Source organism: Mytilus trossulus, chromosome 6 (assembly GCF_036588685.1).
Source record: "Mytilus trossulus isolate FHL-02 chromosome 6, PNRI_Mtr1.1.1.hap1, whole genome shotgun sequence".
Classification (NCBI taxonomy): domain Eukaryota; kingdom Metazoa; phylum Mollusca; class Bivalvia; order Mytilida; family Mytilidae; genus Mytilus; species Mytilus trossulus.
The window spans coordinates 17,473,450-17,486,353 of NC_086378.1; the positions used below are offsets into that span (position 1 = coordinate 17,473,450).

Below are 12,904 nucleotides of genomic sequence, written 5' to 3' on the forward strand. Positions count from 1 at the left end.
TTTGTGTTTGTTCAGTTAGTATGTTACAAAAAGTGTAGTTTTCTTCTTTAGACTAGGGCTTTATATCATAAAAGGACTTATAACAGAAGACAAAAACGACCGAAAACCCTTAACACAGAACTTTCAAATCACTTACCTCAAAACACAACCACGAATACGGTGATAATATGTCATAATACAAATCTACTCTTTTTACATCAGGAATGACTAAATTTTGAAATTTCTTTCTATAATCCCGGTACATAACGAAGTGTTGGATGTTCTTATGTATTTTAATAAGATAGTATGATAAATATAATAGTTTTAAAACAATGAGTCGGTAATTTATGGAATATATTTTATTAAATATGTCCGTATACATGATAAACAAAATATAATTTAATTGTATTCTTTCCGCTGATCATGTTGATCTTGTTCTTTAAACATTGAACCTCACGTAGTACAATTAGTTGAACAATATATAGGCTAGATGGAAAAGAACAGATTAAAATTTAGGGCGCTGGGACTTCGATATTTTAATTTTGAAATTATAAATAATTCTTTACAGTAGGTAGAGTTTTGAACAGAAATGGGATATAGAAAAGCATTCACCGAAACGAGTAATGGAAAATAAAATTAAGGATATTTGCATAATACGAACATATTTAGGTATATGATCAAAATAGGATAAGCACTTGACATGTCGATGACCTTTTTGGTAGCTTTCGTCTATCTTTTACATCTTGATGTATAGATAAACAAAAATATTTTTACTGATAAAATTAAGATTTTTTATCTTTCTTTTTTGACAGAAAATCGTCAAATTTATCTGACAAAACATCGAAAAGTTTGCGAATTGCGATTTCTAGAAAACATTATATGTCTATGCTAAAAGTAATTTGTTATTTGATTTTGCCATGTGATTATGGACTTTCCGAATTGATTTTCCTCTTAGTTCAGTATTTTTGTGATTTTACTTTTTATGATTTTGACTAGATGAAACGATAATTGTAAAAACAAAGGTTTTGTTTATCATTTTTTTTTGTCTATTTTCAAATACAATTTTATTATATGATCTTGACACCAGTCTTTTCGATCACGAAGAATTAATATCTGACAGTAAGTCGAGTTCAGTAGTAATCATAAACGATAGAAACAGGAAAATATTGATGTATCCCAATTAGGAACATATATATGTGGATAATATTTTGTATGTAGCAATATTTTAGAAGCGACTGCATATTAAGTATATGTCTCCTAATTGATACGATATTCCTGGGCTTGTATTTCCTTATCATGACTCCAATTGCTACCCACAAGGGAGCCATTAAACCAAGAATTAGAAGTAAAAGTTAAATGATAATTTCAAAGATAATAGCGGATATTTTCTAAATGTCGTAAATACAATTCAATCCACTTGTCCGCGAATGTGACCTACCGGATAAGACTTATTACTGGATTTGTACTATTAGTAACATTTCGAAACAACAAATGCCCCACGTGGAGCAAGATCTGTCTTCTCTTCCGGAGCACCTGAGGTCATTGTAAGCTTTTGCGGGGCTCGTGTTGCTCAGTCTTTAGTTTTCTATGTTACATTTTAAGATTTAATCTTTGTTAATCTATTTGGTTTTTTTTTGCCATGACATTGTCATTTGATTTTCAAATTATGAGTTTGAATGTCCCGTTGGCATTTGTCGCCTCTCTTATTCTTAAAAGTGATGGCGATGTGCGTGAACATGTATAGTCAACTTTAACGTAAGAAGCACCAATCTCGATAACTTTGTTATCATCAACCTTTAATCAATCAAATACTGACATGAAAGTCGAACGCATACTCTGATATGTATAATCTTCATATACAGGTGCTGATGGCAGTGAATGACAAACAAGTTAACATATATAACAAATATATTTTTCATGGAAAAAAAACCAATCATTTGAATTATGTAAATTTAAGAAAAACTTTTTTTAATTGATTTTGTTCATAATTCGACGAATTGATTGACCTTTTAAGCTTAGTGTTTAATTTAGAAATGCTTACATTATCAGGATTGTTTAAAGAGGATTTTGATTAAATGTTACTAAGCACATCTTAAGATGTTTGGTATCTACTCATGACTTACGGATCCCCAAGAGCAAGTAGTTTCACAGCAACTATAAGGCTCGGTCTTAATGCTGATAAAATAGATGTTAGAAATTTAGAATAAGGTTTATCGGAGCATTTGGCCGACACAACAGAAGAAGGATGTAAATAATAAAAAAAAACCACCAGAGAAAATGCCAACAGAACATACGAACAGAATGAATACGAATCTAACCAAAAACCTGGGTTATCCGGAAAGTTAAGCAGATTATGATCTACATGTAATATCCTCTGTGTCGCATTCATTTCGTTGTTCTTGGTAAGTGTACATTCGGTGATAAGGTTAACGCAATTGTGGCAACGGCGACTGAAACATATCTGTTGATACATAGATATTCCATGTCTTTTAACTAACTCATGAGGGTGGCGTCTGATTAACATTTAAAAGATGTCGTTTAATTGCAACGACTCAAACTGATTATTATCTATATTTGTATCTTCTTAATTTTCATCACCTTATTTCTGATAAGTTTTAAATATTCAAATAATTTTTTATCAATAATCACTGAAGAAACAATTATTGCTGAAAAGAAAATTCACAAAAATACTGAACTCCGAGGAAAATTCAAAACGGAAAGTCCCTAAGTAAACGTCAAAATCAAATGATAAAACACATCAAACGCATGGACAACAACTGTCATATTCCTGACTGAAATGCACATCTAATGCAGAACGATTGGTACCGTTAATGTTATCAATCGATATACTAAATTTGAAAATGAGTACCCTATTGTCGCATTAAATTTGGTTCAATAGCTTCCTTGTAAGCATGACAGCTTTTTAAAGGAAACAGATATGTTACGTAAGCTCTTGAATATCTGGTATACATGCACTTAAGGATATATACCCCATATGCATTTTGCTAGAGAGAAATTGACATGAAAAAAGATGAAATCATCCTCTTAATTTGATGTTAATTTTTTCTATCGACATACCCTCATTGCCAATTTCTAAATAAAAGATATCATTGAGATATCAGGTAGATTAAATTGTATCTATGGTATCCTTTATTTCAAGTTCGATTAGAAAGATGCCTTCAATAACGTCACCAATCATTGAATTATTTAGTGACATTATATAATCTATTTATAGTTGTACAGGAATTAAAGTATACATATAGCTTCCTTTCGTCTTCCCAAGAATATGCTGTATGATCAATGTCTCTTGTGAAAACAAGAGCAACTCGATGGAGACCATGTGTATAGGGAAGCCGACTGTCTGTTGAAATCCACACACCCAAACGTAATCAAGCATCGGTATGTTGTTAGCTTCTGGTAGTGTTTTGTTTGAATCATAATGTTTTTTCTTTCATACACAGTATGATGTATACCTTTTTAAAACAAGTAGTTTGTATTTTCATTTTCAATTTGGTCTTTCAACAGTTTTGTTTTAAACACAACTGAATTCGAAGAGTCTTACGAAGACAGAACAAGTGCCTGGTGTACTACATTATCAGCATGTGTCTTTATTTATGTCCGCATCACGTATTAATCAAAGAATTCAAATATGTGAAATAAATCTTATGTATTTGTTTCATTTATGGTTCGTTTAATGTAAATAACAACCATTAATAATGATAATAAAGGATAATAATAAAGATATTCTGAAGGTGAAACGTTTAACCTTACAGGACCTTAGTACTTTTTGATTTTCTAATATATGAATTTCTTCGGAACCAATCATCCACCTAAATTAGCCTAACTCGAATTTTTATTTAAGTCTTCGTATTTCATAATACCCAATTATGTTTATTCATAATTGAAAAAAAGTTAAATCCATGTGAAAATCATTTTAATGACAGTATATACAACAATGAAATAAGTTACCAGTACAATGAATAAATACTATCAAGTAAATATTTGTCAAGATAGAGATGAGATAGATCTACTACGACACGGCCGTCTTATGCTTTATTCTTTGATAATTGATTCTGGGGTCCATCATATTTCTCACCTGCAAAAAAGAGAAATTAATTAAGTAACCTACTACTTATAGTCTGTTTAACCAAAAATGGGTAAATGAAATTTCCTGTATTTTTTTTAGTTTTTGGGACATAAATACTAACATTGGATAGGATTAAAGAAGTGTTTTGATATATCGTTACCGTTCGAATATCTAACAGTTGAAGACTGTATGCTGTTTTCTAGAGGTCTTTTTGCTATTTATGTCGTTTAGTCGCTATGTCATTGACATATTCTTTATACTTCTTTATATTCTTGGGTAGTATTCCACAGTTTGCATTGGTGTAGAGTTAGACAACTCACTTGCCAGCATGCAAACGACATTGGTTTTAATAAAAAATATTCAATCGGACGTTAACTTTACTAACAATGCCTTCTTCTGTATTTAGTAGTATGATGAAGAATCTCACTGGGAAAAAATAGTTTATGATTTGTCGATAATCAATTCGATAAAAAATTTCTGAACTACGTTTGTAAATACTACTTATTCTATATCATCTTTAGTAGAATCATACAAATTAAAGCTGTTTGAAAGACCAAATTTGTTTTTCATTTTTGAAATGATATTGAATTTAACGACATATTGATAAAAGATTCACCCCTTCCTAAAAATACAAGTAGTTCTGGAATTAATCTGTTGTTTACAATTTCTTTAACAATAAGATGATAGAGATCACACCATTAAACAATTACTTACCCAACATTTCAGCTAGAATATTAAATCGATCTGACCCAAATAACATTTCCTTTTCACCATTCACATGGACAATCATTGTTGGTGCCCCAAATGCCTGCATTATAAATATGAATAACGTCAATATGTCTTATTAATAGTCAAATAATCATCGGAGAAAAAAGTTTTCAATTGAAATAGTTTTTGAAGTTGTTATAAAAGAGGCGACTAAGTTTAAAAGCGATGTTACATGTAATTGTAGGCAATGTTTTCGAAGACAAACAATATCTGACAGATACTAAATGCTAATTTCTCTCGAAAATTTATTTGAAAATATAAAAAAAAAATTTAATTTTAACAAAATGAAAATTAGATAGATATAAAACTTGTAAAAATGGTAATCTGGCATTTTGACCCAATCTAATACTTCTGTCAACAATCAGTGCGCCAGGATCCAAGGATAGAACAATGGAATGAGATGGTCATGTGGTTTTTCTATCATCGCATAGAGATATTCAATGTAAACTGATTATTTGTACTGATTATTTATACTTATCTTATATAAAGAAATTTGATACGCTCTATCTTAATTTGTTGTAAACTTTCATTAATCCTAAATCTGTGCAAATTGTTTTGAATACACAAATGTCATATCTTACTGAATTCAATGATTGATATTTAAAAAAAGCATTTAAACCAATATTGTTTTTTTTTGTCTGGTAGAAGATCTCTAATGAACACATGTAAGTATAATATAACCCATGAGACTATACCTCATCAACCATTGACGCATTCCCTATGCCACAAGCAAATACCTCATCAACCCTTGACGTATAACCTATACCACTAGCAAATACCTCATCAGCCATTGACGCATAACATATACCGCTAGAAAATACCTCATCAACCATTGACGCATAACCTATACCACTAGCAAATACATATTCAACCATTAACGCGTCCACTATACCAATAGCAAATACCTTATCAATCATTGACGCATAACCTATACCGCTAGCAAATACCTCATCAACCATTGACGCATAACCTATACCACTAGCAAAATCTCATCAATCATTGACGCATAACATATATCACAAGCAAATACCTCATCAACCATTGACGTATAACCTATACCACTAGCAAATACCTCATCAACCATTGACGCATAACCTATATCACTAGCAAAAACCTCATCAATCATTGACGCATAACCTATACCGCTAGCAAACATCTCATCAACCATTGACGCATAACCTATACCGCTAGCAAATACCTCATCAACCATTGATGCATAACCATATCGCTAGCAAATACCTCACCAACCATTGACGTATAACCTATCCAAATAATGTATAACATATCCCATAAGTAAATGCTTCATCAACCATTGACGTATAACCTATCTTGTTAGCCAACGCATCATCAGCAAATTACGTATTCTAGAAATTTACTCCATAATTTCGACATCTAACAAAACTCCAAAAGCCAATGTATCGCCAGTCTTTTACCTTTCCTACCTCCTTTATTAGCCCGGCAAAGCCTCGTCATCGTTTATACCTTCCCCATAAGCAAATGTTACATCGGGCGTTTGCCTTGCCCATAAGCCTATGTCTTACCGAACGTATTTCTTTGACAGAGGCCAATGTCTAACCAATCATTTACTTATTACCTATAAGCTTAACCGATGCCTCTTCATTTGTATAAGTTTAACCTACCCCCTTAGCCCGTGCTTCATTTGTATAAGTATAACCTACCCTATTAGCCCGTGCTACATTTTTATAAGTATAACCTACCCCATTAGCCCGTGCTTCATTTGTATAAGTTTAACCTACCCCCTTAGCCCGTGCTTCATTTGTATAAGTATAACATACCCCATTAGCCCGTGCTTCTTTGTATAAGTATAACCTACCCCATTAGCCCGTGCTTCATTTGTATAAGTATAACCTACCCTATTAGCCCGTACTTTATTTTTATAAGTATAACCTACCCCGTTAGCCCGTGCTTCATTTGTATAAGTATAACCTACCCCATTAGCCCGTGCTTCATTTGTATAAGTATAACCTACCCCATTAGCCTGTGCTTCATTTGTATAAGTATAATCTACCCTATTAGCCCGTGCTTCATTTTTATAAGTATAACCTACCCCATTAGCCCGTGCTTCATTTGTATAAGTATAACCTACCCCATTAGCCCGTTCTTCATTTGTATAAGTATAACCTACCCCATTAGCCCGTGCTTCATTTGTATAAGTATAACCTACCCCATTAGCCCGTGCTTCATTTGTATAAGTATAACCTACCCCATTAGCCCGTGCTTCATTTTTATAAGTATAACCTACCCCATTAGCCCGTGCTACATTTGTATAAGTATAACCTACCCAATTAGCCCGTGCTACATTTGTATAAGTATAACCTACCCAATTAGCCCGTGCTTCATTTGTATAAGTATAACCTACCCCATTAGCCCGTGCTTCATCAGCAAAAGCTTGCAGTCTGTCAGCAACATCTTTGTCTTTTGATCTTTTTAATGCTTTTTTGATGATGTCATCTTTCATTCCTGCCTTCTTTGCTGCCTGCAAAAACATTATAACTGTAGTCAAATAAATATACAACATTATTACCTTTCCGTTTTTAAAATAATCCTGAAACACCATTTTCTTGCTTAGTGCATGGTACGTGTAGAATCCTGTTTAGACTTGGTTCGTTTTTAATCTTTTAATAGACATTTGAGAAAACCTGACATCTTGTTCCCTTTGCATTGTGTTAAATCTCAGAGCACTAAATTGAAATATATAAATTGCTATTATGAAAGTTACAATTATGAGTACCTTATAAAACTTTAGTCGTACAGTTTGAAAGTTTCCAGTATGTTAGGCAAAAACGGACAAATCATTGAAAAAACGATAAAAACCAAAAGCAGAGATATGAACAACTCAGATCATCAAAACAACATGGAGTTACTTCATTGATAATACTAGTTAGCAATTCCGATTATTACATTTTATTGTGTAAAATTTAAGAAAATACCTGTGTGAAATGTGCATCTTCTGTTATTCCTTCATCCTGAAAGTAAAACAAACATAAAATATTATCAAGTTTTAAAGGCCTTGATTGCAACAAATGGCAATATATCACGCATTATATATTTCTTTAATGTTGGTTAACTTGAAACGTACATGTATATCAGCTTTAAAGCTTTTTGTATTGGAGAAAAAGGAGTTAAAGCCATTAATTCTACTATAGTTAAAACTTAATTAAAAAATCCGATAAAAGCGTTAAAAGATATATCCGTACTCAGTTGCAATACATTGTTAGGGTTACCCGGTAGTCCTTTGAGAATACTTCTTTTTACAGTATTTCAACCTATCGTGTGATATTATATATAGTTGGATCTTTTTTCGGTCATACATATTTAGAAAAGGCCTTAAATTTATTTATTTCTGTCTTAACATTCAATATGACTTAACCAAATGCGAAGAAATAACCAAAATGAACATTAAATGAATATTGGAAGGTTTTGTAGATTCACACGTTACATTTAATGAATATTTTCTCTTACTCTGCTCCAAACTCTCATCCAAAACTGGCGGGAAAGTTCCTCGGTGTATTCTGGGTAATCTATGTCTACTGCTGTTACAAACAACATGGCTGACTTTGAACCTTTTTTAAATATCACCTCTTCTGGGTTCTGAAATAAATCTTGATCTTTAATTGACTTGTTTTCTAAATAATCAAAAGAATAAACCCTTATAACTTTTGGAAACTAAAACTACTAGTAAATTATAACACAAACAAATAAAATGTTGTATTGTTACATATATTGTATGGAAACTTGAACATAATTGAAAATTGACCTTATGCTTTTTTTGTGTCGTTGCACATCATTCACGCAAATTCAAGTTTTTTAATAATAAAAAAAAAATTAAAAAAATATGCCTAACAAGAATTTGTTTATACTTCTTCGCCCAGTGCTCTCTATTCTTACTTTTTTGGCCTATATTTTCTCTATTCATTAGATGTTTTGTTCTTCCCCTTGGTTATCATCATTCTCTTTTCTGTAAAGCCCTTCTACTTGTTAGTTATCTATTTGAACCATTATTATTTTAACGTTCAATTTTTTTATAATAAGTTATAAATCAAATATGTATTCCCATTAAATGATTTTGTTTTACTTTTACTCACAGAAGGAATTTTCATTGGTATTTGAGTGTGTTTAGCGAGTCTCATTAGATCTTTTCCTATGTATTGCATTTTGATTGGATTAACACCTGGAGGCTGGTTATCTGCAAAAGTGAAAAAACAATTAGTGATTGTCGAACAAAATTGAAATGTAGACATAAAGAGGTCCTGTCACCATTTGTATTTCTTGGGACCAATGACTTATCATTCATTGATTGTAATTTATTAAAGTCCAGTGGCAAATATTTCATACATTTTCAGGACAATCTACGGATAATGAAAACAATTAAAAAAGTAGGTCTATGTATTGTTTTGGGACATGAAATTCAAGTTACGAATATAAATCACTACAAAACAGAAAAAAGTAGCACATTTTGCATTTATGTAAAAAAATCAAGTGGAAACATAGCGCAAAATGTTAAGCAGGACGGAAAGTGCAAGACCACCACATAGAATTCGAACTGAAAATTATTTTGTATAACCTACATGGCATGAATTTATTGAATAGTTTTATAATGCAATTATGTCAATAACTGCTGCGCTATGAGTAGCTTCGGTAGTAACATACAGTTTTTTTGAAAGAATGGCCTACTTTTCAATAAATATTGCATATATTGAAACATTTTTGAAACTGACAAGATTTAGGTATTTAATTTTCTGCCTCAAATCACTTTTGTATTTGTTTTGTTTTGTTCATCATTTTCGACTTTCAGTGAAGCAGTATCGAAATCCAAAACGTCTGTAACCTGCAATTAGATATCATGGATTACACTAAGACTAAAATAAAAGTTAAGCCCAAATTGTATATCGAATACTTAATTGCTTTTATTTTCGTCGTTTGATCTAAAGGGCAATTCTACAACATCTCCTTTTTTTTTTCTTTTTTTTTTTTATCATAGTCAGTAGTCAGCAAATAATGCAATAAAGTTATGTGTTTTGAGAGGAATTTTACATTTTACTTCTTCCCAAACCTCTGTTATTACCTGACGCCTTCATTATATCACCCAATGAGACCGGTTTCAATTTTAGGTCCATCTTCTTCCATTTAGATACATAACGTTCCAGAATCTATAAGATTAAAAAGAGATCAATACTAATAACATTAGATTCAGGCTGATAAATATGCCTCATATATGTTCGATCTTGTGCGAAGTTTATATCAAGCCAGGGGACTGTACTATTCAGTCTACATTAGATTACACTATAAGCCGCCCAAACTGTAGACAAGGCGTTCATTATAATACAAAATGAACGAAGCATACTTTTGACCATGTTAGAATTTTTTTATTTACAGCTTTGATAGACTGACCGATTAGTTACTTTAAAGGTTTTTAAAGGAAGTGTTTATTGTTGAAGATCGTGGGCACGAATTGATGTTTTTTGTTGATTTTTGTGTATTGTTTGGTTAATATCCCACTGACGTATGCCCCATATCAGGGATTGATTCAGGATGGTTGAAATCTGGGGCGGGATTCCAAAAATGAAATATATATGAACAACCGTCTAAACGAGTCTAAATTGAAAACTACGTTCAAACCTATTATTGCGTTGGATAAAAACCGCAATTTTTATACGTGTGCATGTCAAACAAATTTCGTTGTAGAAGGGTCTAAAAACAGCACAAACAACATTTTCCAAAAGACCAAAAAAGTGAAAAAGTATATTTAAACAAAACGCATTTGACTAACAGGTCGAACAACTGATGTTCTTTAACCCTGCTGACTGCAATTGACGATTGCCAAATAAAATTGATCACAAGATGTAACAAAATGGATCTGAATATAAATTTAATACGTCACAGAAATTTTTTTTTGTTAACTTGTGGCTACGATGTTGTGCCACAAACATTCGGTGTCAATATTTCTTTAGTACACCAGATCTAGATTTCGACAATATATGTCACTTCAGTGATGTTAGGGATCGAAACGGTATTTGGAAGGCCATATAATTTACTCTAAATTTAAGATTGACTCTTGAATTTTGAACAACCGTCTATATATATTTCCAATGTTATGCCTTCTACGACTCCACATCCGCAATCTGAGAACTATAGTTTCAACAGAACTGGCATATATTGTTGTGCATGCAGTTTCACTTCAAAATAAAGTAAACATTAAAACATTTGTACATTTTTTTAATGTTTTTTTAAATATGTTTTTTTTTATATAACTGATTCTTTTGTCTAAAATGAAACTTAAACAATTAATTTGAATTTCCCTTGGGTATTTTGTTATCACTCGTGAAGAAAAAAAACATCATTCCAGAGATGCAAATAAACATTATAATCCTTACCGCTCAAATAAACATATAAATGTTTTCTTTTAGACACGTGACTTTATGAGACACTAACTATGACTTCGAATTATTGGACACTAACTTGACTTCGAATATGAAGTTAGATGTAGGAATAAAAAAATAGCACAGATGTATATATTCATCTATAATACTTTAAAAATGCTATATTATAACGAGTAAGACCGTAAATTTCATAAGATGTTTTACAGTTACACTTTCGGAAAATTAATTGATACAAAAGAGAGGCAAACGATCGATATCAAAGGGACTTTCAACCAGATAAGTAGGAAAATGAGAAAGAAAAATATTTAAATTATATTCTAAGTCTTGTATAAAGATGTGTGTTATAAACCAAGTATCTCAGGAAATAACCTTGTATCCAGAAACAACATATAGTTTGTTTACCATCTACATAGGATCGCTTGTTCATTTCTTTTTTTTGTAAAGTATTAGTCCGCTTTAAGGTCAATAATAAGAACATACAGGTTAACTTCAATAATACCTAGTCATGGTTTAAAAAACATTTAAATCCCAAGGTGGTATTATGTTCTAAATTAAAAACTGAAATATGATTTTTTTTTTTAATTATACATTACTTAAAATTTATATATATACTGTGTTAAACGTTGTTGCAAGAGACACACTTGATACAAGATCTGATTCATTCCGATTCATTTTGTTTGCTCGATTTTGTTTGAACCCAATGACATTGCATTTTAGCAATTTCTAGACATCTATGAATAAGTCAAATGTTCAGAAAATCGCCATAATGGTATTAGGAACTCAAATGGTTGGTGCTCCCCTTTTAATGCCTGACGTTAATATTCTCTTATATGCATAAACCCAAATGTCCAAGGGAGATACATTTTGAAATCCCAACAGAGCTTATAGTAAGGATAACTTTCGACTTATAGCTTAGCTTATATTAAGTCGACATGCAGTTATCCTCTGTATTCTCGCAAAATAAAAAAAAATACCATGCAGTCTGACTTTTTCACTTTTATGTCACTAAAGCATAAAAAAACCAAAATACTAACTCACCTCAAATCCAAACCAAGAATATGGGGATAGCACATCGTAAAACAATTCTACTGTTTTCTTGTCCGACATTATTGAAAATTTAAATATATTTTGTTAATTGATACGTTTTCTGCTCACTGATAGTGCAACTAAAGAATCGTAGTGGATATCTACATTCTTTATTTTTATAGTATAAGGTTGGGTAACGATCAATAATCCTGAAGTAAAAGGTCAACATATAGTGTTTAAACCAGTATTATATAGTTACAACAATGATAATGTTCTAATTTGTTACTTCAACTGAACATAAAACATTAAACAATATAATTCATAGCTATCACATGGGAGTGACCTCTTGCAAAGGTCAAGTGCATTTTTTTTTTATTCCATAATAAGTTAACATAATCAAACGAAAATTGCCTGTCTTTTTAGAATAGCTCATTTTTAATATTTGCGATCCATCTTGGACTATCAACTTGTAAATATAATTATTTATTTGGAAGAAAGTCGCTAGTGCACTAGACTGCAATGACTGGAATGACATAAACTACTGTTACGAAAAGCCATAGATCGGGCCTTAGTGTAATGCTATAAGAAAATATGCATTGGTAACTGCAGTCATACATATAGTTAAAAAAAAGTTTACATCCAA

General features: G+C 31.5%; 1 protein-coding gene across 1 annotated transcript; it reads right to left on the minus strand.

Annotated features, from left to right (window-relative positions):
* Positions 1–3,930: 3,930 nt before the first annotated feature.
* Positions 3,931–12,461, minus strand: LOC134723232 (glutathione S-transferase kappa 1-like). The gene is made up of 8 exons (XM_063586855.1): positions 12,274–12,461; positions 9,921–10,005; positions 8,941–9,041; positions 8,318–8,446; positions 7,786–7,821; positions 7,215–7,331; positions 4,781–4,874; positions 3,931–4,075 (listed from the first exon to the last, which is right to left on the minus strand). Exons 1-8 carry the CDS (start codon positions 12,340–12,342, stop codon positions 4,026–4,028), a joined length of 681 nt encoding a protein of 226 aa, XP_063442925.1. The 5' UTR covers positions 12,343–12,461; the 3' UTR covers positions 3,931–4,025.
* Positions 12,462–12,904: the final 443 nt, after the last annotated feature.

Coding starts and splice junctions, on each gene's coding strand:
- LOC134723232 (XM_063586855.1), bottom strand. CDS start 12,342: ATGTCGGACAAGAAAACAGTAGAATTGTTTTACGATGTGCTATCCCCA. Junction 8,447..8,940: donor TACCAATGAAAATTCCTTCT/GTGAGTAAAAGT, acceptor GATTTATTTCAG/AACCCAGAAGAGGTGATATT. Junction 7,822..8,317: donor GGATGAGAGTTTGGAGCAGA/GTAAGAGAAAAT, acceptor TTTTACTTTCAG/GATGAAGGAATAACAGAAGA.